This window comes from Lates calcarifer, linkage group LG10 (genome assembly GCF_001640805.2).
Source record: "Lates calcarifer isolate ASB-BC8 linkage group LG10, TLL_Latcal_v3, whole genome shotgun sequence".
Taxonomy (NCBI): Eukaryota; Metazoa; Chordata; class Actinopteri; family Centropomidae; genus Lates; species Lates calcarifer.
The window spans coordinates 16034476-16059096 of record NC_066842.1 but is presented as its reverse complement, the minus strand read 5'-3'; the positions used below and the strand labels follow the sequence as shown (position 1 = coordinate 16059096).

Genomic DNA, 24621 nt, shown 5'->3' with positions numbered 1-24621 from the left:
GGGACACATACAGAAATACAAAACAAACATACCCTGAAACTGAAACTGAAGGAGACATAAGGCCGTTCCCTGCTGTTGTCAAAGAATGTCAAATGTCAAAGAAACAACAACAACACAACCTCTAAACCACTTTCAGTGCAGTGAAGCAGCCTGGTCGTGGTCAAACTCACTGGCTATTTACAGTAGCATACTTGTTGTGATGAAGTGGGTGAAGTCTGTCATGTACTGCAGAATATAAAAGCTACAGAGCTCAGGGGCTCCCTCTAGTGTAAGAGGACAGTCCGTAAACCGTGGGATATGTTCAAAGGTGGAAATGTTCAGATGTGTTTTAAAAGAGTCAAAGCCTGGTTAGTTGGATGTGTGTTCACTGTGGACTCTTTTCATGATTGTTCAGGGGCTAAAAAGCTTTTAGTTTTTACCAGTGGTCGAGCTAATAAAAATAAATGCTACGTTTAGCCTGTCCATGTCTTAATAGGGTGGCTGGCTTTGTTCATGAGCATTGTTACCACTGTCACAATCCAACCAGCCTGCTATTCCTGTCGAATTTATAACATCCATCAGCAGTATTTATCACACCTGTCTTATATGTGTCCCATCAAGAACCACAAGCAGTCAGCCATTTATTAATCAATAGATTTTATTTACAGAACATAAAAGTATGCAGGTGAACAGTTTCAAAGCATTCTGAGGGCAGGAAAACTTTTCCACCCCAGATTAATAGAAAGAATGAATTTACAAACAGTGAATTGAATACAGACATTTCAGCCAAAGACCAATTACGACAATCGAGAATCACAGCCTTCATCAGTCTACTGCAGTTTGATCCCGTAACAACCCAGCATTTCACCTCACACACCCCGTCCCCCAACACCCACTCACGTATCAAACAACTGACAGTTTAAATGTAATCTGTGCTTTGTGAAATAAATGCCATTGGAAAAAGTAAACCACTGAGTCTTGCAGAGTTAGACTGTGATGACATATGGGGGAAACAAGCAGAGTAGTTAGTATGGCAATAGCAAGAAAGATTCACATATAAAAGACTGGATATGGTAATAAAACATACACAAAGTGCTAAAACTAAGGAAAGGTCCACAATGTCCACCCTACCCTCCATTTACTCTCACCATCCCCAAGCCTACAGTACATCCAAGTCTACACTCAGAGTGGTTGAAAGTTAATGCGGCAGACTCACAGCCATACTATTTTGTATTTAATAAAGCCAGATGTGACTTTTAAAGACGACGCATGGCTACGATTGCTTATGTGACCTGCTGAGCCATTTACAAAGGACGAAACTGGTCCGTCTCCAGGTGAGTGTCTACATACAGTGGGTTAGTAGTAGTTAGCTGCTTTTCAATAAACAAACAGCAACACAAGAAAACAAAGTTTTAAAAAAAGAAACAAACAAACATAAAATGTATACCATATTGACCACATCTAGCCAGTTTCTTCTCCTCACCCATTCCACAGCTCCGGACACCCCAAACCCATAACCCCCACTTCCCCTCTAAACGAGCTTGTTCAAGCAGCAGTTGGCAAAAGCCTCTCCAAAAAAATCAATGGACAAAGAAAGCCAGGTGAGAAGATCTAAAACCTCTGCCCATGCATTTTAACAGTAGTGAGTTAGGACAAAGACGAGTCATTTCATTACTAGTGTGCATTTAAATCACCAACTGTCAGCAGTTGTTTTTTCCTTTACATTAAATTCATGTTTATTTTATATATATATATATATATATATATATTATATATATATATATATATATATATATATATATATATATATAAGACTGTGTCCTTTAAATGCAAATGAAGTAGGAAGAGGTCATGGCAGAACATGAGGAGTTGTGTTCACACTTGACTTCCATTTGTGTCTCCACTTGTTAGGCTGCTCTACACCTCATTTCTGTTTCCAGCATAAAGCCTGGTCCATGTCTTGGCTGAGGAGTGAAAAAACAAACAAACAAACACAATAATACCATGAGTTAAACTTTGAGACACCTTACTGCTGCTTACAGCTTTCATTTTTATGTCATTAATACAATAACTAACTACCTCTCTTACGTCCCTTTTATGCCTCTGTATCCTGTCACAAAGTCAGGACAGAATAAGAAACATAGCAAGAATTTATTTGGACTTTGAAAAATGTTTCTGTTTTTTATTTTAACAGCTTTTTAAAAATGAAAATTTGTAGTTTTAGTGTTCATTAAACAATGTTGAAGTATTGTAGTTTCACCATATTTCAGTAACTGACATATACTGTATATAATAACGATATGGAATAGCAAAATAGTGGAAAAAGGATGCAGCACCAAATACAAACACTTGTGGAAATGCAAAGTAATTTATACACTGTGTTTTACTTTTGTGTATGGATGTGTGTATCTAGGCTGAATATTCCTTTAAGCCAAATGACAGATGGGGAAGTGAACAGCACACGAGACAAGAGCTGGATATAAAGTGTATTAAACCCTCAGCTGAACCTGGACAGATTACAGTTCTCACCTGTTTCTATGGCTTCAGCTTCATTGGACTTCCACCTCTCTGCAACATCATTTGCCAGAGGATCATCAGGGTTGGGTGCACTTAGTAACGCCTGGATTGATAGCAGCACTGTGCGAATCTGCAGAGCTGGTGACCACTTGTCTGAAAAAAATTAAAAGGGAGGGATTAATAAGACTAAAATGGAGACGGAAAAAAAAGCAAAGGGACAAGTGAGTGTAAGATGCTGAAAAAAGAGTAAAGAGGAAGCACAGGAATAGTGTTTCTATTTTAAGCTGCAGGGGCAGTGAGGAGACAGTGGTGATGTGCAGCAGTAGCAGCAGAAAGCTCCAGTTAGGGGCCTTGATCTTTTGAGCAAGATGAAATGGGCAAATCCCTCACTTCATTCACAGGCCAAGCATCACAGGACACAATACATTCAGGCTTTCCTACAGTAACAAGCCTGACTCAACACAGCAAAGACAGAACAAATGCAAAGTACCTGTTAAAGCTGCTTGGGATGAAGCAGATTTACTTTCAACTATCAGAGGAAGAATACATGTCTTTTAAAGTATAACATACTGTATGCCACACGTAACAGCTGGAGACAAATGACAATGGGTTCCATGTCAGAGAAAAGGTCATGAAACACTCAATCTTCTATAACCAGTAACTGTGACTTTATAATTTACTGACTTACCTTTCAAAATGTCTAGGCATATTCTTCCCAACTTGTCTACATTGGGATGGTATATTTTGGTCATGAAGCGTACTTTAGGAGCTGCCATGGGATATTCCTCTGGTAAGAAGAGTTCTAGTTTAAATGTGCCCCCCTCAAAAGGTGAGTCCTGAGGTCCAGAAATGACCACATGAAAGTAGCGGGCGTTGCCTTCATCTGGCTCTGCCTTGATGCCTGGGACAGGCTCTGCCAGTAAGCGCTGAGTTTCCTGGTACAGAAAAAGAAAGAAAGAAAAAAAATTAATTGGTTGAAAAAACAAAACACCTCTGTCTCAACCATAATGCCCCATTCAGACTTATGCATACAACAGTGTCTAAAGATGCAACTTCTAGTGTTAATACAGTTCAGGAGACCTATGAGAGTGGCTTCTTTTGTAAATGGCAAAAAAGTTTAAAGGATAAAACCATTAACATTCTGTGTCTTTCTAAAAACTTTTGAGATCATTGCCATTTACTAGAACTCCAACAAACAATTACTTTTACAATCAATCTGCTGATTATTTTTTCAGTTAATCAATAAGTCATTTAGTCTATGAAATGTCAAACAGCAGTAAAACAAATGCCTGTTGCCACTTTCTAGTCCAACATGTTGTCTTTAAATGTCTTGTTTTGCTCAACCAACTGTCTAAAACCTAAAGATATTGAGTTTACGGTGATAAAAAACAGAGAGCAGCACAAAATACTAACATTTGAGAGGTAGACACCAGAGAATATTTATCATTCTTCTGCCATCTGTGCTTAAAAGACGACTATTAATCGACTAGCAAAATAGTTGATTTTTTTCCTGATGTTTAACTATTCCATTAATTGACTAATTGTTTCAGGTTTAATGTTTATGATTTATTAATTTTTCACATTCACGTAAGCGTATTCTTTATTTAAGGTACTGTAACACAGTCAGCCTCTTAAAAGCAAGATTATAAAGCTCTAACAACTACAGAACAACCAAGCAACCAAGATATCTGACAAAGATACATGTTATGTGTTTTATGCTCTTGAGTCTTAAGTATTTTGTGCTCACCTCCTTCAGTGACTGCAGACACTGGGAGCCAGTGTAATAAATTCTGAGAGCTACAAATACAACTGTGATTTATACACAGCTACACCTGTACCAAGCATTACAGTCAACTGCACTGGTAGGAACTACACATTATGGTGTTGAACTGATTGATGGTGTTGAATATTTGCATCTTATTAGAAATCTCCTCAGGAATTTTGGTTGGATATTACTAAAAACCTAACTAAAAAAAAGTATCAATTAAAGGATTGATTTAAAAAAAAAAGCCCTGGTTCACACTTGAGAGCTAAAAGTTATTTTTATTTTAACAACAGAGATGGAAAGCAGGAGGTGGACTGTAGTGTGCTTGGCAGAGGGGAGGTTGACGCTGACTACAGCAGTGACTCAATGCTGTGAATCTGAAGGCTCCCTGTGCAGTATGTAACTGTCTTGTAGAGGTGACACTGACTCAGCCACCATGCCACAGGAGACCATTACTGCCATTTCCATCAGCCACTGCAGCAAGGCTACTTCAAACTCATACCAACAGCCCAGTGGCCTACACAAACACACCTTTACTGTAAAACAGGAGCAGATACCTGGCTTGTGTTATGCACGAGGCAGCATGAGTGACATGCCCGAGAGATGACTGCAACAAGGAAACTACATTCATGCTCACATGCTCACTGCATTGTATGTCATTATAGTAACTATAACTCTTCACTGTACAATTTGCATTCTCCAAACTGTAGTGACTGATGACACAACAAACACCTTTCCTTTCTTGCTATATAAGGCCCTTTGATTATTTTCACATACTAATCAAACCTTGTATCATTTTGTGCCTGTTTGAAATGCAGCCTCCTATAATATACACATCACAGCTGACTACAACAGGACAATAAATAAACAAATACTGTTGTATAACCAACTAGGTATAAAAAACACAACATCAAATGCAGCTTGTCAACAGTCGCCACTCTTGTTTTCTTCTCCTGAATGCAACTGTGAGTGAGATTCCTGAAATGTTTCAGATAACCCACAGACAAAACCATGCAGTGAAAACACAGACAGGAGAGGGGCTCCCAGTCCCAGTCACACGCTCTGAGGGCTCAAGGGCTCGGACCACTAAGTACTGTTCCCAGCCTTCCCACCTTTTCCCACCAGCATCCTGTCTGTGGTTTGTTTACTGACCCACCTGTGTAACCTCCTCTTAGACACCCTTCATGTTCCCATTATGCAGTTTTGATCAATCTCAATTTAAGGTACACCCAGTTAGTAAGGTAAATAAACCCAATGAATGGATGTTATTTGCAAATATACAATATTACAACAATCGCTCTGATAGCGTTTCTTTAAGAAAAAAGAGGAAGTAATGTTTGCTTCAGTGTGGCTTGTCTATTAGCACCACAGTTCAGCAAGATTTCAAATAAATAAATAAAAAGGAACAAAAATTAAGAAAAAAAAATCAGCCTGGGATTACACGAAGCAACAGAAAACAACTTAAACTGCCTAAATCCACAGAAGAGCTGTGACAAGATCTCCAAGATGCTAGGAACAACCTATCCTACTGTCCTTTACTTACAGCGCAGATAACTTTAGCACAGTAATGTTCATTTTCAGTCAGTACTACGGCTGATAAGGTAGGGAAATGTTCTTGTAACTCCATTATGCAACTATGGGTTTGCATTTGGGTGGTGCAGAGAGTAAAAGACACTCCCTCTTAAAACTAAAGGACTGACAGCTGCCAAACGCCATTGACGACACGGTATCACGCTGTTCAAGCCAAAAGATGCAACTCCCCCAATAACATCTTTCATATGCTGAGCAGACTGACAGTCCTTATTAGTTACACAGCTAAGATCACCTGCTGATGCTGCCCCATAGAGTCAGGGAGTCTGATAAAGTCTCATCCTCCTCTGTTAGTTTCTACCTTAACACATTTGCGACCAAGTTATGATGCAAAGATTCAACTGGCTAGCCTCTACCTTAAGAACTTAATAAAGACAAAAGGGCAACTACAACATGCCATCTTCAGTTCAAGTGTGGTTAAATTAAAAGTATAATACCGGGAGTATCAGGCTAAGAGAGTAGCGTTACCTTGTTAAATGTTCGTGAATGTAATCATTCAATTTGAAACATGGCTAACAAACTAGCCGGGGTTAGCACAGTTAGCCTGTTTAGCCAGCCATTCAGTTAGCATGACAATCCGATCAGTAGCAACTTGAGACCACCGCCATGCGTAATAAGTGCCTTTAAAAAAGACAAGCCCGGCGCAGAGCACATTTATCCGCCATCTTTACAAAGCGCTAGTGTATTTTTAACCCGCCGTGTGTCAGTGTATCTGGGCACAGGAATGAAACGGAAGTTACTTTAGCAAAGTAACGTTAGCGAGCTGGATGCTAACGTTAGCACACTAAACTGTTCGCCGGCAGAGCCCCAGGAGCTCAGAGAGTCTCTAGCCGTGACAGAAAAGTCACACACAGCGCTGTTTTGAGTCTGAAACAATTACCTTGATGATCCTGCGGGGCAGTCCTGCCATCTTGTCTTAAATGCGGGCTTTTAGCTCTCGGAGCCTCCTCTCTGTCGTTGGCATTGACAGCGAACACACGTCTTCCGGGTCCTTTGCGTGGTCCTGACAGAGGATGGAGAGCGGAGCCGAGCAGCTGCTCATCTCATGTACAGTCGGTGTTTAACACAGAAATCATGTAAACATACATCAGTATTAAGGTTAGAAAGTGTAACAGACTCAGCCTTGCAACTTTTCATTTGGTCTTATGATAACAAATATTTTGTCACAGCATCAGAAAAGTATATATTTTTTAATTTAATTACCTAAAAAAAACAGTTAATAAAGAAATGTATTAATGGTATTTCTGAATCCCTTTGATTCTGTGACATTAGCACAAAAACAATTTATTTATTTTCATTAATGTATTTCTCTTAACATTTTTTTTATACTGATGTGGGACATATATTTGAAATGCTGTGTGAAACAAAATACAGGTGATATCATGGCATCAACTTTACAACATGAAAATAGTGGCTACAGTCGTTTGACACAATTATTTATTAAACAATTTGAAAAGTATTTTTATTTATTATGATTGCAACTGCTGATGTGTCAACTTATCCGCCACATTGTTCATACTATTGCATCATATCACCCTTATAGAGTGTTTTTTGTTTGTTTGTTTTTGTTTTGTTTTGGGGTTTTTTGTGGAACACTTTCCCATCATCTGTTTATACAAGGCTGCTTCCTTTGTAAAGCAAAGGTTTCTCTTAAGTTTCCAGACTTTGTCAGACAAAACAGACCATGAATTAGACGTAACACTAGCAGCCAGTAAGGCTGCAGGGTACAGCTGCATTTTTCCTTTTTTTTTTTCCACAGCAGGTTGGAATGGGTGCTATAGATTGGGGGGAGTTTGGAGCTCCTCCCTGACACATCCGTAGGGACAAAAGCCTTGTCCCTTTGGGTGTCAGGCCTGATACATGGACACTAGCAGTACAGCAAACTAAGTAGAACTTTAATTAAATTTTCTGACCAAGAAGAGGAAGAAGTCCAGCATGTCATTTCTGCCCCAACATAGCCCAACAGGTGGGATTGATATTTTTGTACTTGGTTAATCTTTTTGGTGCAAATTGCATATATATATAACTGGAATGGAATAAGAAATGTATCTGTTTTGTATTTGCCACAGCAGAAGTATAGTAAGTTTTACATGTCTCCAGACACTGTTGCTATTGTTGAATTTTGTCTTAATCTACTTCATACTATCCACGCTGTTTTACATTGATGTTAGATATGTATTGTACAGAGACTGTACTGGAACACCAAGATGTTTTTTCTGAAAAGTTTATTTTAACCCAAAGGTGAAAAGTTTATTTTAACCCAAAGGTGAAAAGTTTATTTTAACCCAAAGGTGAGAGTATCAGAATAGTACTATTCATTTTCAGTATGAGTCATTTCCTACTCCTCACCCAGGGTTTGCCACTACACTGCTACAGTTTAGCACTAAACATCTATCATTAGTCTTTTGTAAAATATGCATGTTACAGGCAGCAGGGGAAACTGCCAGGTGTCAAATTTGAACCCATAATTATGACTCATGTTTGTTGCCTCTACAGCTGCAAGGTTTCTGCTCATTTAGTCATGATCACTGAAGGGCTTCTGACCTTGTTGGATTTTAAATGGATCTATTTCTGTACATGTATGTAAACACTATAAAATATGTTTAGTAACTTAGTAGCTTTTCTACGTGGAAAATTGCAGAATTTCAGGAATATAAACAAATTAAGTCTCTAAAAAAATGTCAAAAAGCCACAGTTTTCATTAAAATGATAACTAACTGATTTGCTGCAACTTATCCACACTTCAAAGTAACAACTCATTTATACTTTGCAGTGTTGTCTTTTAGCATTCTGCCCTGCCCCACCTCACAGACCCTCCGAAATTTTTCCATTGTTTAACACACACAGGAACAGATGAACCAGCACCTAATCTAGTCCCTTCTCTCAGTGCACAGAGAGAACAGACAGTATCAGCCACATTACAGGGGCTGCTGCTCACAATGAGCCTTGATTTGAGTGGGAAGATCTATATAGACAGGGCTTAACCAGACTTCCCTGTCAACTTGAAATATTTAACTTTGAGACATAATGGATCAAGTTCAGTCTGATACACAACACTCAGTTTATAGAAGTGTAACTTAGTTTGATATTGACAGTGGTTGTCAGCCCCTTTTGGCTCGTAACCCCTTAAAATGAAGCATTGTCTATTTGTGATTCCTCATCAGAAGTTATGCGACGTGATGGATATGAGTTGTGAGCAGTTCAACTAAACTGTGATTTTGTTTCATTTCAGATTTGTTTATTTTTAGATGCTTACATATATAACATTTTGATTTACAAGAGTGAGGCAAACATTGTAGAAAGGCCAGAGAGAATAAAGAGCTCTGTAAAAGATTTTTTTTTCTTTCTCACCCCTTAAAGCAAAAGTTCCACATTTTCAACATCTTTTCACTTCCTGATAGAGAGTTAGATGAGATGATCAATGCTATTCTCATATCTGAAGGGTAAATATTAGTCAACAGCCAGCAGCCAGTTAGGTTAACTTAGTACTGAAAAGAGGGAAACAGCTAGCCAAGCTTCGTCCAATAGTAAAAAAAAAAAAAAAATCCACTTACCAGAACCTAACACTGAGAAATAGTGTGGCACATAATTGGCAGATTGTTGTTTTTACACTTCTGTGTTTTTTGTAAACTTTAAAGGTGTTGGTAGGAGGTTTGTGTTACTGATGAACAGAGCTAGGCTAACTGTTTACCCCTGTGTCCAGTCTTTGTGCTAAGCTAAGCTAACCAGCTGCTGGTTGTAGCTTCATGTGATCGTACAGACATGGGAGTGTTGTCTATATTTTCATCTCACCCTCGGCAAGAAAGTGAATATATAATAAAATAATAAAAATAATAAAATTGTTGAGCTATACCTTCAATTATCTGTTGACCCCCCCTAAGATTTATCTTGAGATGCCTTTGGGGTCCAGGTTTGTGACCAGATAGAAAAATGATACAGGCAACTACTTTGGGCATATATTATGTCTGCTCTGGCTCAATATATGCCCGGTTCCTCAGGCCAACTGCAGCCCACATACAGCACAATTGTCAGATACTACTTCCACATCTGGACCATAGACACAAAATCTTCCAGGCTGTCAGCCAACACTGAAGCATCAACAGCTGGAATCAGCCCAGATGTGGAAGTACAAGAGACAGACTGGGCCAAGGAAACCGGGGTACATATTGAGCGCTTTTTTTGCCACCTGAGCAAAAACATTCTTAAGTATTCTAACCCAGTGATACTTTCAGTGATTTATGTCTGTTATCTGTAACTGTCATTTCCTTGATTTTCCTTTTTTTTTTTTTTTTTAGCTCATTGGAGCACACACTGTTACCTGGCATGTTTACTCATCATGATCACCTCTCTTGGACCAGTTTCTCTGCTTCATGCCCCTCCAGTGACAACAGCTCTCCGCTCTGCTTTCTCTGCCACACAAACCAACAGCATAGTGGGAGGCAAGCAGAGGGCAGTAACCTTCAACAGGCTCAAGGTTAACATCGGAGGGGATTTCAATCCGGACACTGGCCACTTCCGCTGCCGCATCCCCGGGGCTTACTATTTCTCCTTCTCAGTGGGGAAGTTTCCAAAGAAAATGCTTTCGGTCATACTCGTGAAGAATGATGAAGAGGTGCAGGCTATAGCGTACGATGACTACCGCAAGAAAGGGAGGAAAGTTCAGAGCCAAAGTGTAATGATCGATTTGAATGAGATGGACACAGTGTGGCTGCGTTTACAGCAGAGTCCTCAGTATGCTTTGTACAGCAATGCTGGTCCTTATATCACCTTCTCTGGTTACCTCATCTATCCTGACCTCTCCCCAACTAGCTATATCAACAACCACCTGTCCTCACCAGCGCTGTCCTACGCAAACTGCCCCCCTCAGGCTGATCCCCGGGCCAGAAGTCAGCCACAGTCCGCCTTCTCTGTGGCCCGGACGTCCACATTCATGGGTCAGAGTAGCAGGCAGCAGCACAAGCCACCTCTGACCTTTGATCTGGAGTATGTCAACATCGGGGGCCATTTCAATAAAACCTCTGGCATGTTCACCTGCCACTTCCCTGGGGCTTACTTCTTTGCCTTCACTGTGGGGAAACACCCCCGTAAGGCTATTTCTGTGAAGCTGATGACCGGAAAGGGCGAGGTGCAGGCGATGGTGTTTGATGAGGACACGTCCAAGAGGCGGGAGATGCAGAGTCAAAGCTTGCTGCTGTCTCTCCATCGGGGTGACACTGTTTGGCTGTACAGTCAGCAGGATGAGCGTTACGCTGTCTACAGCAACCAGGGGAGGTACACCACCTTCTCTGGCTTCCTGGTTTATCCTGAAGCAGAGCCGCTCACACCTCCAACCGAGCAGGACAGAACTCACCTCTAAATGTCTTTTCTTTTTTTTTTAAATATCAGAGCAGAACATACTAGGTTATTTTCATGTGGGTGAAGAAGAAAAAAAATCTTGAATTTGTGGTCAGTATAGTGTAAGTACATTTACTGCTTTGTTTGTTTGCATTTTATTTTCTTTGCAGTTAATCATGTTAATCCCAGGCCTAGTATTTGTTTCCACCACAAGATGGTGCTCCAATACAATTATGGACACTAACCAGCATGAAAGATGGTTATTTTTGTTCTTAAAGTGCAATTAGCTGTGAAACACAAAAAGAATGTATTATTTGTGTTTATATAGGATACATTCTTGATTAACTTATAAAATTTGGTTTTGGTACAGAAATACATGTACTTCTAAAAGTGTGTTTAAAATGTTTGAAAAACGTCATTTTTTTTACATGTAAAAATGAACATTGTGTGGCATGAGGGCAAGTATGTAAATGATGTAAAGCTTATTTGTTAGTTAAATTTACTTACTGTAAAAATGAGACTTTGAGATACATCATGAGAGGTGATAGTTATGTTAAATATGAAACTTTTATATTGTGCATATTCTATATCAATGTTTTGTGTGCATTTCAGGCTAATCTGAATAAATTTATGCAGTCAAATCAATTAGAAAGTTATTTTTTCTTCTTTGCCAAATGATACAAAATATTCAACAGAGTACAAGGTAAATTAGGTGTCATTTATGCTGATCGCACTGAAATGTGAGAGTGAGGGAGGGTGGAACACTTGGATGATGCAACAACTATTTAAGCTCCTGTTATGCACTGTAACAGCATTGCTATTGCAACAACTTCAATTAATAACAACTACAGTGATAATTGCAGTATGCCAGGTACCACTATACCAACGAAAGAAAGAAAGAAAGAAAGAAAGAAAGAAAGAAAGAAAGAAAGAAAGAAAGAAAGAAACCAAGAAAGACCTTTACAAAGAGGGAAAAAGGATGAACCAGCGTTCAAGTGTAACAGTATACATTAAAATGGTCAACAGCAATGTTAAATATTCTTTAATTATAGAAAATTGGCAAAAACATGGAAAAACACATTTATGGTCTTTAAACTGAGGTCCATTTGTTCTGATGCCCCACTGAAGTGAAACATTAGCACTGGATTAAATGTAGGCATAAATAAGGCATAAAAAGTGTAAAAAAAAAAAAAAAAATGTTTTTGTTAGTTGTTGTTACGTTACGTACACAATAGGAGACCTCATTTCAGCAGGGAAACCCTCAGACATCGACATTTTTATTTTTAATATTTAGTCTATATTTCAGTGAGTAATTTGTGCATATGTTACTTCAGTTTTTTGAAGTAAAGCTTCAGAAAGATTAAAGAGGAATAAGGATCACAATTTTCCAGATATGCCAGATGATGTATCTGTGTGTGTACTGCTCACTGAAAATGAAGACTAAGTTAAAATAAAATAATAAATGAAGCCATCATTAAACTCAATGCAATCTAAACCTTACACTTCATACGAGCACCATCTTTGCTTTGAATAAGTTCCAGTGTTTGTACTTGCCTGTCTAATCTCGCTGGGCCGTCAAGATGTTTACATGATGTTCACAGTAAGAAGATGTCTGCTTAATCCAAACCTTTGAATAGTTTCCTCTTTATGTCAAAAACTCTGACATAATTCTAAATGCCTCTACAAGTCTGAGTTGGATAAATTACACAGCAAATAGACATGATGATGGTGTGAGCCATGAAAAAATCCATGAGCAAAATAAACACACAAAATACTCTAAACCGCCATCAAGGTCAGGCAAACAGCTTGTGCAGGGATTTTCCAGGTCCTGCAGTTGGACCTTGACTTTGTCTTGCAAGTTTAAATGTTCATGTTATCATCCTCAATGTGCCACTTTCTTCCCTTCTCCTGCTGTGTCACTGCACATCCCAGATCTCACAGAGCAGCGGGGTGAACTTGTGGTCGTTCATTCTCCAGGATGTGAGCATCTCTGCGTGGTAATGGTTGAGCGTCCTCAGCTCCGTCAGGCGGCCCAGGAGGCGAGCGAAGTACTGCGGCTCCTGCGGATGCTGTAGGGTGCACAGCTTCCTCAGCACATCCAGCATCTGCTCCTGAAGCCTCTCAACAGCCTGCTGATCCTTCACATAAGGTCGATCTGGAGGAGAAAAGAGTGGACCGTTGGTGGGCTCTGATATTGGTAAAACACCTCACAGTGAGTTGTTTATACTAGGTTACCTGGTGTCAAAATGGTTATGGCTGTGAGCAGAGCCTGTTCCTCCTGCACCATGTGGAGCTCACCAATGCTTCTGTAAAAGTTGAACATGGGTGTCATGAATTCCTCTGATATACCTGTAGAAGAGGACAAAAAAGATTTCTGGCTTTATGGTCAGATTTCAAAAATATTGATTGTGCATTGGCACAGTGAGCTCCTGTTTAACAGTGGAGCACAGATCTTGGATCAGAGATAACATGAACAATGTAATGAGCTGTCTTTAAGTCTCAGTTTAATTACTTACAGTAGCTTCAGCTCATGTACAGTACCACAATCAGACTGCCTGAGTTCAGATCAAAGATAAGTGGTTACAACAAACAACTTGAGGGCAACTTTTGTCGTTATCAACAATGAGATTCTGACTGATTAACTTAAGCAGTGCAGTTTTAAATCAACTGTAATCTCCCCACAATCTACTTAAACTGACCCTGATTACCTTTCAAAATAAGAGGTAAACTACTGAGAGAGGAGCAGGAAATATACGAGGAGTAGAGAGAGTTTGTCTTGCACAACATTCTGCACTTTGAGCCAGGACATTCAATCAGCATTTCTCTGTAATCTGCATTATTGTTCACCTGTACAGTATGACCATCCACAGCAGAGACATTAAACTCAGTCCTACATAAAAGGACAGCAGCAGGTGTATTTCTCCACATAAAGTATGTAGTTCATTAGACAATTTGTCATCTATAGTACTATGAATCAAAAATACTAATCTGAAAACACTGTCTGTATATTTGCCTTTTATGTTTTCTATATGTTTTCCATAAGTTGTTCACATGGTAACTGTGGGACCTGAGCTGCAGCCGTCATCTGTGATAAATCAAAAACCAGACTGCAGTAACATTTCTGTAGAACACATTTGACATTTTAATGCTGAAGGCCTGTGAAGGAAAATCAATAATACGACAGTTAGCGCTTGGCAACGCTGATGACTCAGAGGCTCAGACACTAACTATAAAATCTTCACCTAAAAATCACAGGGTGAAAGGTGAGCTGTGCTGTGTTGATGTGACTGTTACGGATGAACTGGAGAGGAGGAGGAAACCTTGACTACATTATTAAATAAACTGTACAGTATATTTACAGTCCTGCTTTTCTTCTTTGGGTAATGATGCAGTAATAAATAAGGACGAATATCACAAACCGCTCTCCATACGATTTCAAATGTTTGCTCTCAGTTTTCAAACTAGCAGAGGGTGTCTGTCTGCTCGAACACATCATCAAGCTTTCAGAAATGCCAGTGGGGCTCAGAGGGAGAGAAGTGGACAATAGCACTCTTGATGTTTTGATAAGGAACAATGGTCTCTTCAGACAGCTTTGCTCCCTTATTCTCCCAGACTGGCCTTTAGTGTGAATATCTCCCGTCCCCACCATTCACACCAGTGCTGCGCCCAGGGACCCAGCGACACACATAGACACACACACACACACACACACACACACATACACTTCTGCCATCACTGCCACTGTCTGTCTAACTGTCCGAGCCTAGTTGACATAATGACACCTCGTATACATATAAATGATCTTTCAAACCACCAGCCAGTCTGATATGGCATATATGTGTAAATAGAGACAGTATGTGTGAGGAAAAACCTTTCCAGAGACAACTTGGTGTGTGTTTTAATAAATTAACCCCAAGAGCTGAGTTCACTTTGAATGCCCTCCTTTAGCTGCGAGCACACACACACCTAAAATGAGTGAAACTGTACCCAGTGAGGGTGTGTGTGTATGTGTAACCTACACCAAGCCAGAGATCAACAGGTCAGCACACATCTCCCAGCTGCATCACACAGATCAATTATTAAAGGAGGAGCTGACTAGACTTGGCTGCAGGTGGAACTACAAAAGTCATGATGCTGCAGGTTCAGCCCGCTGCAACTGGTGGAGCAAAGGACCAAGACTCTTGAAGGTCATGAATCAGGAGTTAATCTACCGTAGTTCCATATTTAAAAGTTGCATGTACAAGTATTACTAGATTTTGTGTGATGGAGGTTTGGAGGGTCACAGTTATTTTCACTGAGATATGTTACAGTAGAGAAACAGCCATTTTTAAAGGTACCGCATCAGTTGACTCACCACTCTTGCGTATCCTCTCTTCTAAAACTTCTATGTGTCCGTTGGGCATCTTTCTGCTGAAAACCTGAGCTGAGCGGAGGAACATGGCCTCCACAGCCGAACCCTTGAGCAGTGCGATCTGGTCTTCATGGTCCAGAGACAGAAAGCCTGCCAGAGGTATAATGCCACTCATTCAATAAGGTAGAAATAATGAGGCAACTTGTGTTTTTATTTACACTACCAGTGTGTGTTACGCAACAGACCACAGCCACATAAAAGTCTCGACAGGATCTGCAAATAGTAATACCTGGAATATTTTTTGTAAACTCCACCAGCACTTGAACTTGACTAGTTGCCATTTCTGTCAACAAGAGAAAATTTTCCTCTGCACTGTACTGTTCTTGCAGCTGTGGGGGAAACAACAACAGTAAATGGCACAGAAAAACAGTCAGATCATCTGAGAAGAGACAGACCACGCAGCTAAAACTCTTTAGTTTTAGAGCAGTGGTATGTTGTCAGTCTAATCTGACATCAGTGCTGGTGGACATGAGCTGCTACTCTCTGTTGCTGTCTGTCCTACACATAGATAAAAAATGAGGCAATATTAAGGGTATTGTACCAGTTTTTTGGCAACATCTTGAGGAATTTGATGTCTGTTATATGCTTCCACAATGACTCTCATGAGTGCCTGCTGCTCTTTGGTGATTTCAACTTTTTCCTGGATTTAAAAAGAGAAAATAAAACCACACAGCATTAACTGGTGACACTTTTTTCTCTCTGCATAAAAGGTCCAGGACATGGTGGTGAAGTTGTGATTACCTTTGACGGTTTGGTGGTTGAGGTGACCTGTTTGGTGTCTGTGTTGTCTGCCCCCTCTGTCTCATCTCCGGTTGACTGTCCCGGGGAGGCCTTGGTGTTTTTCCGTAGCCTCTTAGATTTACACTGGATCTCTGTCAGCAGGCCTGCCAGCAGTGATGAAGGTATCACTGTATGTGTTAAACACCTCACAGCTCTTTCCCTCATCAGCCATGCCATGTACTTATGAATGCTCATTTTCATTTATCATGAGACCATATCAGAGTTGTATTAAATATTAGCACCAGTCTGCATAGAAAAACTGGTGAATTTTGAAATCTTCATCACACTTTTGTCATTTTTATCATTAATATTTCAACATGATACATTGTCTCCTTACTTGTCAGCCATACTATACATTAATATTATTATATAACATTTTTTAATAGAATAAAATACCTTGTAATTCCATCACATCTATATTTGTCTGTCTGCATCTGTCTTTTCACACTGTGTCCAAAAAAGGACTAATTTGTTGAGCTCTTGTTGCACTAACAGGTAAAGTCATGAAAGCCTGCCACCCTGCAATATTCATCACAACTTCCCTGCACTATTTATGAGCAACAGGAGTCCAGTCCGTCCTCCTGCTCTTTTCAACTGACAGTTCCTAAAAGACCCAGTAACTAATAATCCTCTAAAGAGACAAGTGCATTTTTCACATTTATAATTTCTGTCCTCATACTGTGGCTTGCTTCGTATTTGACAATACTGATGACTGAGGTGTTGAGATAACATCCAAAACGAACACAAATTCCTTTCACCGGCAGTTAATTTTTTATTCAAATGAAGCTTAAGGTGTCTGTTTAACTGCTTCTATTCCTGTAACAGTAACAAAAGCTGGACCTTTCTATTGTCTGTTATGTGATATTCTATCCCCCAGTAAAATTCAGCAGCCCATGTCAGAATGGAAAATGAGGGCTCACCGATGCAGCCTTTGACAGCCTCTCTTGATACCACTGAATAGACAGTGTGTTGTGTTCATGTGGATGCTACATATTAGTTTGAATTGGTGCATGACAGTAAGTAGAAATATGCCTAAAGTTTATTCATTCCTCATCGCAGTAATCAACGATTGTTTCAGCGTCCTGTCAGCAGGTTCCAGAGTCTCTAGATGAGCAGTGATACTCACACTCAGCCAGCATGCCCATCTCTTTGCACTTCCTTAGCCGGCACTCCTGACATTTCCTGCGCATATACATGTCCATCTCACAGTTTCCACCACTCTTGCATTTGTACACAGCATTCTTTGTTATGCTCCGTCTGAAGAAACCTGAACATGGTAAAAGCAGAGAATCATCACAAGCAAAGTTAAGATGATGCTGATACAAAGACTTTGCATTTCGACATTTCGACATGGATCAAATACAGTACGTTCTTCTGGACCACACTATAGTATAGCGGTTGTGACAAATTCAGTACATTTGCTCAAATACTGCACTTGAGTTCATTCTTCAAGTTGTACTTCATTTGATGCAACCAAGGCGTCCTCAGTACTCATTTTTTAGGATACAAATGCCAAATATAATAAGAGACATTTTTGATGACAATGCATGCAACTTGGATATTAATATATAATGACCAAGATATGCACTGAGTGGGACAATTCACAGTTGCAAAATAAAACCTATTACTTGTTGTTAAAGACAAAGTATGTAATGGGGACCCTGTCTACAAAAAACTAATATCATTGTAGTGATATTTTCTTTGATGCATTCTTATAGATTTCTCCGTCTAACAGTAGATACAGTGTTTAAAATTAGCTCCATCTCTACCAGCTACAATAGTAAAATGCTGCTTATATATTAATGTGTCAATAATAATAACGAAATAATAGGAGTGTAGATAATAATGCGACACTTTGAAATGGGGCATTCTGCATAATGAGTTTTAATACTTTGATATTTCTCTGATAATTAATATGTACTTAAAACTGATAAAAATGATATGAATACTTCAGTAAACAAATACTTCCACTACTGCACAGTGTACCATATGGATTATAGCTTTTGTAACCATGATGATTGACAAGTAATGATGATAATCATAAATAAATAAAATTACAGCTTCATAGATTACACACTGTTCTAATAATGTCACACAGAGAATCCCATGAACTCTCTCACACACACAAAATAACTTTGGAACAGTTATTAGACATTCTGACATACGACATTAAGCACAATGACATGCATTAGCGTAACTGAGCTCAGGTTGCTCCTGCATTGTACAGCAGAAAGCTGAGAGGGAACCCAATCTGGCAGCAGTACCAGGTAGACCTGAGCCTATTCTCAGTCAAATGGCAGAACAGCTGCTGCACTCCTGGCATTGTCCAACCTCCCAGTGTGGAATTACACTCATATCTATTCACCCTGTGGTTTGGCAGGAATCACAGCAAATTTCACAGTGTCATAAAAACTTGGGGAGGAGCTGCTGAAGGCCTTGACTCCACTGTCACTGTGTGGATAACTTTTATGTGGGGAGAGGTTGTAAAGGACTCGCTCTTACTGTGATATTTCCTCATATGTCCATTGTTCTCTCTAGACCAGCCTGAATGCTCTCTTTGCTCAGGAAGATCTGACCTGATATACTTATTAACTGCATGGATTTACTGCCTGTTCCTGGCATGTGATTAAACATAGAATCAACAGCATTATGCCACAGTGTACAGCAGCAGCAGCAGTAGTAAGAGTTGCTAAGTACAATCAAATAATATTTAATCTGTTTGTATTAGCAGGCGTGAAATGAGTCATATCCAAAGAATATTAAACAGCACATGCTCACATGACTCTTCACCAGCTGCTGTTTGGACTGTAGATATGAACACAGTGGCCCCTAAAAGTCAACAACTAAAGACAACAATGTAATTTTTGCTATGTGTGCCAAATGTCATTCTACTCATAATTATACTGCCATATATTGCAACTCTGCCTGGACCTGTACAACACAACATAACATTGTGTACAACCGATGTTTTATATTAGAGAAATGATCAGTCAATTAATCTATTAGTCAGTTAACAGAAACTAATTCTGCAACATTTTTTTTTCAAAGTCATTGAATAAAACAAGTCAGCTTGTTATTTTTTATTATTACTGTCTGATAATTTATGGCCAAAACTATAATAATATGGAGTAAAACTAACTTTCTAATGATGAAAATAATAATTAGTTGCAGCCCTATTTGTGATGTTTAAAATATCTGTAAAGTACAGTCCCTTTAACATCAACTGCCCTTATTATGTCAGTCCAGTGTAAAAAAAAACGCAAACCACATAAGGGATTAAAATTACATACGGTGTGGGTATCAGTATGTTATGATTTTGAATCTCACCTTTACATCCCTCACAGGTGAGAGCGTTATAGTGGTATCCAGAGGCCTTGTCTCCACACACAACACACAGTTCTTCCCCTTTGACCCTTCCAGCTTGCGACATGTGCCGGGGTCTCTTGCACACAGTGGGCAGCACAGCAGACGTTTCCTCCATCTCAGCATCGTAGCTAACCTCCAGTGGTCCTTTCCTCAGTTCATATATCCCCGTGTGTGTGTACCATTCATCTTCATTGTACTGAGGGTAGTAGTTCTGACTAGAGTAGTATGGTGTGGAAGACATGGTTGGCTCCATGGAGGGGTACTGCATGCTGGGATAGCTGGTGTAGGGTAAGATGTCAGGATCCTGCAGAAGAGGACTGCTGTGATCTGCCAGAATATCTAAGAAAAGAAGAGGAGAACAAGTAAACAGCAAGTAAAGGAGTCTGACCAAAAGAAAAATCACGTGAGATGATCTGCACATAAGCGTGAGAAAGAGATGTGTACGCACAAAAGACATTGTTCAGTCTGAAATGTGTGGTGTGTGTGTGTGTGTGTTTGTGTGTGTGTGTGTGTGTTGGGGTGGTGTGTATGGGGATGTTTTCTCATCTGATAGATGAATATAATCTGGGATACCCATTAATTTTCTATGGCGGTCACTTTTGACAAGGTTATTGGTATAACAAGCTTGACTAAAACACTCAAAATTCAATGCATGTTCAACTGCACAGTATGGAGGATATCATAAGGCCTTGAGGCAATCAGATGTAAAACACAATATTTATGAGTGTTTTAAGTAGTAAATCGGTCAGCTTTGACCTGAACACGACAAGGTTAAGAATAATATAACCTGGAGTTAAGTTAAGCAGTAAAACACCATAGGAAGGTTATTTGAAATAGTGTAAAGTTAAATCACATCTACTTGTGGATCCTAAAATTTGTCTCAAAGAGATCAAAAATCTGTAAAAGACACCACCCCTACAACCTGCAATAATTCATCTGAGCTTTTAAGCTGAAAACAGCTGAAAATGAAGACACTGAACTGAAGTGTTTAAGTTGCAGGCTGTAAAAATACAGGGGTGAAAGGTGCTGAGTTGAACTGCAGAGTGGTGATAATTTTCAGTGGGAACATCGCCACAGGTGACCCCTTTCACATTACAGGTCAACCCTTACAAATCTGTGCAACCTACAACACCTTCTATCCTTAAAACCTCAGTATTGATAAGAAAAAAAAAGTATTCGTTTTCTTGTTTCCCTGCAGAAGCTTGTTAGAGCAGGAGTCAGCAGTAGTCGGTAAGGCACACAACACATACTATAAACCCATAAATGATTAACAACTCGCTTGCACAGAGCACACACTGTCTTTTAGGATGACATGTAACTCCACTCCAAACAACCTGCGCTTTTGAAACTGATACAAGAATGTTAATAGGATCCTAATCTTGTTTCATCATTACTGATTTCCAGAGTCTGTGTGCTTTATTCGTGACATGACACTTCTTTGAAAAACATCAGTTGAGTGAAGGGTGCAGTTTCAAAGACCATGTGCAGTCCACAAGAATCAACCCTCAGCTGTACTGAAATATTGTCAGGTGTTCAAATCTGTCATTAAAACAAACAGACACTCTTAATACTAATACAATAATTGTAAACTCTATGTAACACTGACCTCTTGAAGACTTGGTCTGGACCATGGCCATCTCAGTGTGACCAAGCACACTGACAGTCCAGAGACTTTCCTCTCTGATTCCCACAGTCCAGCTCTGTCTTGTGGGTCAGTCCTTCCTTACTAAAAAATCATCCTCCTTTTATTTCTTCCCCCAAAGACGTCAATGAAGGACTGAACTACTTGGTGCTTGCTTGAGAAATGCCAAGGGAGAGCAAAGGTTGCCACGGCTACTCATTAACCACAAAGTCACATTTCTTTTCATCATTACAGGTAGCTACCTATAAGTCATTTTTGGATTCGGGTAATGGTACCAGCTGACTGCTGCTGTGCAGTGTGCTCAGCCATGAACCTGTCCATGCAATCATTAGAAGGAACATGTGCTGCCATAAGAATTTATAGATGCACATGTGGAGTGACACTACAACCACAAAGAGTGACAGAAGCTGGACAATTATTTATCAGTTATTTTTAGCTGCTGAATTGTAGTGTGTTATGCTGACATGTGTTTGTGTCATTTTGTCCACCCCATTTATATCAATGAGGGTACACTGAATAATAGAAATGACTGAATCACAAGTTTGTGTCTCACCACTATTTATTAATACAGTAACAGGCATCTATTGCTGTATTAGTCGTCTTCTTTGCTTCCCTTTTGCTTTTTGTATGTTTTCTGTGGATTTGTCTGTAATCTCAAAGGCAAATGAATCTATGGATATAGCAAAGCATTCTTGCCATATATTTAATCTTTCTCCTGTTTAAGTGTGTATCCATGTGATGTAATGCTGGATTTTTAATGCCATCACAGCTCATGTATACAGTAGATACAGGTGAGGAGGATCATTTGTGGTGAAAACATTGTCATGTCCATGCAGAACAAAACAAGAGTTGTGCTTTTGGCAATGTCAGTCTGCCCGTCAGTCAGGTCACCCCTTTGGTCCAGACTAATGGATTTCCATGAATTTTAACAATGATGGTGATCCCCTGACTTTTCTGGTTTTGAGTAAAATATCTTGACAACTGCTGGCTGGATTGCCATGAAACTTTGTACAGACATTCATGTGCCCCTCAGGACCTTCAGGATGAATTGTATTCAGTGTGATGATCCCCTCTGGCGCCATAATGTGGTCAGATTTTCAGTTTATCCAATACTTTAGTTCATGACCAAATACCTGCAAAAATAATGGCTTTCCAATCAACCTCAGCTGTTGTTTGTGTTTAGTGAACATGGTAAACATTATAGCTGCTAAACATCACCAGCATGCTAATGTTGTCACTGTGAGCATGTTAGCATGCTGATGTTAGCATTGAGCTCAAGTCAATGCAGTGTTCAGTCTTGTTTTGTTTTTGCGTGAACTAGTTTCTGCCAAGTAAACTTACCAAACAAGTGGGAGCTCTCTGAGATGGAGAATTCATCGCTGGGTGGGATTTGCAGCGGTCCCACCACATTGATGTCGGGGCCCACCCACTCATTCATTCAGGAGCGTCGTTGGGCACAACTCAGAAAACACAGGTTGGACTGGGCCACAGAGTAGTAGTGAGCCTCTGTCTGCTTCTGTAACAAGCACAGAAACTGTGTGATTTGTGAACCATGGTGAGGATCTCGTGAGCACCCTTATGGCTCTGAAATCTCCACCACAAAGTAATTAAACATCAACCAGGGAACCTCTACATCAGTACACCTGACAGCTCTCCTCTCCCACACAGGGATGACATGTTGAGTGGCTGTCTGCAGAGAGGTGGGGGATGAAAGTCAGGCCTCCCTAAGAGCAAGTCATAGAAGGAGTCTTTATTATAGTAATTATATGTCCTGTTCCATTTCATTCCAAATTGTAGATGAGCTTAAAGATATCTCTTGAATAGCAGGCATGTTTGTCTACAGTCTTTCTGGTTTCAAGGCCACAACATGTGAGACATTACTTTTATAGACCTCACCTGCCACATTCTTTTTTAATTAACTCAGTGTAATTTCCCCTGAGATAAAAAAGCAACCCACAAGGATTCAGAAATCTCCAGTCAACACTAACAGCCCACACAACAGCCAAGCATACCTCTCTACCCGTCAAATACAGAAGCCCACCGTGGGCTCGTAAGAAGTCGCTGGTTCACCACTGAGCATAAAATGTGTTTACAACTCAATCTCAAATTTCTTACCTTTTCCCGTTCAGTTAATGTTGAATTCCTGCCCGCTAACAGTTTTCCTCAGCCTTGCTACAGCTCCATCAATATTAGCTAATGAACATTAAGTTGCTTGTGTCTGAACTCCAGTGAGAGCATGTGTGATCAGTTGAGGTCAGGGAGAAATGGATGGTGGTTATTAATTAAACTGTCCATGTCATCCCCCCTCCAAATACACTCCACCCCCACCCCCTAAAAAATCCCTTTTTTATCTTAACAAGACAAGAGGCTTCCTCACAAATTCTCCAGCAGACCAGGGCCAGAAATCCCACCCACATACACAAACATCGCACATGGAACATACATCCAGTCATTAGCATGACGCAAACATCTGGTATGAGTCTGAGCAAGAGGAGCAGAGGAGCTGCTATCACTCAAATGGTTTATATTTTTTATCTTTGAATAAAAACAGAGGATCGTGGTGTGTTTTTGTGTGAAATGATTCCACTTCATTTCACTGTACTTTTACAATATTTTCATCTGTACATCAGGATATTGGGGTTGTCATAGAAAGCAGACTGTGTGGTAATCGTCGACATCTGTCCTTGAACTTATCAAAGCCATTTTATCATGTCACTGCAATGTGCAGTGCCAGTTTACACCAGATTTGTTTATATTGGCACTTTAATACCTCCATGTACCTGACCTGTTGTCTTTGTGATCCTTAAAATCAACATCCACAGAGGGCAAAAAAAAAAAAAAAAAAAAAATCCCTAATGTCTTTACAATCCTTAATTTGTCCAAAAACAATAGTTTAATCATTGATGGATTGTTGCTCCATCCAAGGAGGCCCTTCTGAGTCAACAGACAGTCTCTCTGAAATAAACAGAACCTTTGCCATTGGCTGTTTGTGGACTATGTGGTCTGTGTTTGACAGCATGTGAGGAATGAGCTGGCAGAGATGGCCTCTGGGAAAGGAAAGACTCAACTCCACTGAACATATTTATAATTTACATGTACAGTAGTCAAACCTCTCACAAGTATTGGTGAGGTTATGTTAAAACTATTTTAAATATCTCTCTGGGTTTGGTCAATGAGGACTACAACAGATATTAGGTGTTGGTTTGGGTTTTTGTCTTTCCTTTCACCTTGGTATTT

The 24621-nt window shown here is 39.8% G+C and overlaps 3 protein-coding genes across 4 annotated transcripts; 1 reads left to right on the top strand and 2 right to left on the bottom strand.

The window, feature by feature from the left end:
* Positions 1–619: 619 nt before the first annotated feature.
* On the bottom strand, positions 620–6894 carry ube2na (ubiquitin-conjugating enzyme E2Na). Its single transcript, XM_018664271.2, has 4 exons — positions 6732–6894; positions 3185–3431; positions 2509–2649; positions 620–1943 (listed from the first exon to the last, which is right to left on the bottom strand). Exons 1-4 carry the CDS (start codon positions 6759–6761, stop codon positions 1897–1899), a joined length of 465 nt encoding a protein of 154 aa, XP_018519787.1. The 5' UTR covers positions 6762–6894; the 3' UTR covers positions 620–1896.
* Positions 6895–9774: 2880 nt separating this feature from the next.
* c1qtnf13 (C1q and TNF related 13) lies at positions 9775–12104 on the top strand. Its single transcript, XM_018664270.2, has 2 exons — positions 9775–10010; positions 10147–12104. Exon 2 carries the CDS (start codon positions 10188–10190, stop codon positions 11205–11207), a length of 1020 nt encoding a protein of 339 aa, XP_018519786.1. The 5' UTR covers positions 9775–10010; positions 10147–10187; the 3' UTR covers positions 11208–12104.
* A 108-nt stretch (positions 12105–12212) lies between these two features.
* nr1h4 (nuclear receptor subfamily 1, group H, member 4) lies at positions 12213–23661 on the bottom strand. Of its 2 annotated transcripts, XM_018664265.2 has the most exons (10): positions 23500–23661; positions 22726–22900; positions 19704–20081; positions 17503–17643; positions 16338–16480; positions 16138–16236; positions 15826–15925; positions 15540–15686; positions 13421–13534; positions 12213–13340 (listed from the first exon to the last, which is right to left on the bottom strand). In XM_018664265.2, exons 2-10 carry the CDS (start codon positions 22820–22822, stop codon positions 13102–13104), a joined length of 1458 nt encoding a protein of 485 aa, XP_018519781.1. In that variant the 5' UTR covers positions 22823–22900; positions 23500–23661; the 3' UTR covers positions 12213–13101. The 2 variants fall into 2 exon arrangements, with proteins under 2 accessions (XP_018519781.1, XP_018519782.1); XM_018664266.2 differs by lacking the exons at positions 22726–22900; positions 23500–23661 and adding an exon at positions 21349–21533.
* Positions 23662–24621: the final 960 nt, after the last annotated feature.

Excerpts from the sequence above, each read along its gene's own strand:
- ube2na (XM_018664271.2), bottom strand. The coding sequence starts at position 6,761 with ATGGCAGGACTGCCCCGCAGGATCATCAAG. Across the intron at positions 3,432-6,731 it reads TGCCCCGCAGGATCATCAAG|GAAACTCAGCGCTTACTGGC; the intron begins GTAATTGTTTCA and ends TTTCTGTACCAG. Across the intron at positions 2,650-3,184 it reads ATGCCTAGACATTTTGAAAG|ACAAGTGGTCACCAGCTCTG; the intron begins GTAAGTCAGTAA and ends AATTTTTTTCAG.
- c1qtnf13 (XM_018664270.2), top strand. The coding sequence starts at position 10,188 with ATGATCACCTCTCTTGGACCAGTTTCTCTGCTTCATGCCCCTCCAGTG.
- nr1h4 (XM_018664265.2), bottom strand. The coding sequence starts at position 22,822 with ATGAATGAGTGGGTGGGCCCCGACATCAATGTGGTGGGACCGCTGCAA. Across the intron at positions 20,082-22,725 it reads AGAGAGCTCCCACTTGTTTG|ATATTCTGGCAGATCACAGC; the intron begins GTAAGTTTACTT and ends TTCTTTTCTTAG. Across the intron at positions 16,237-16,337 it reads CAACCACCAAACCGTCAAAG|GAAAAAGTTGAAATCACCAA; the intron begins GTAATCACAACT and ends TTTTAAATCCAG.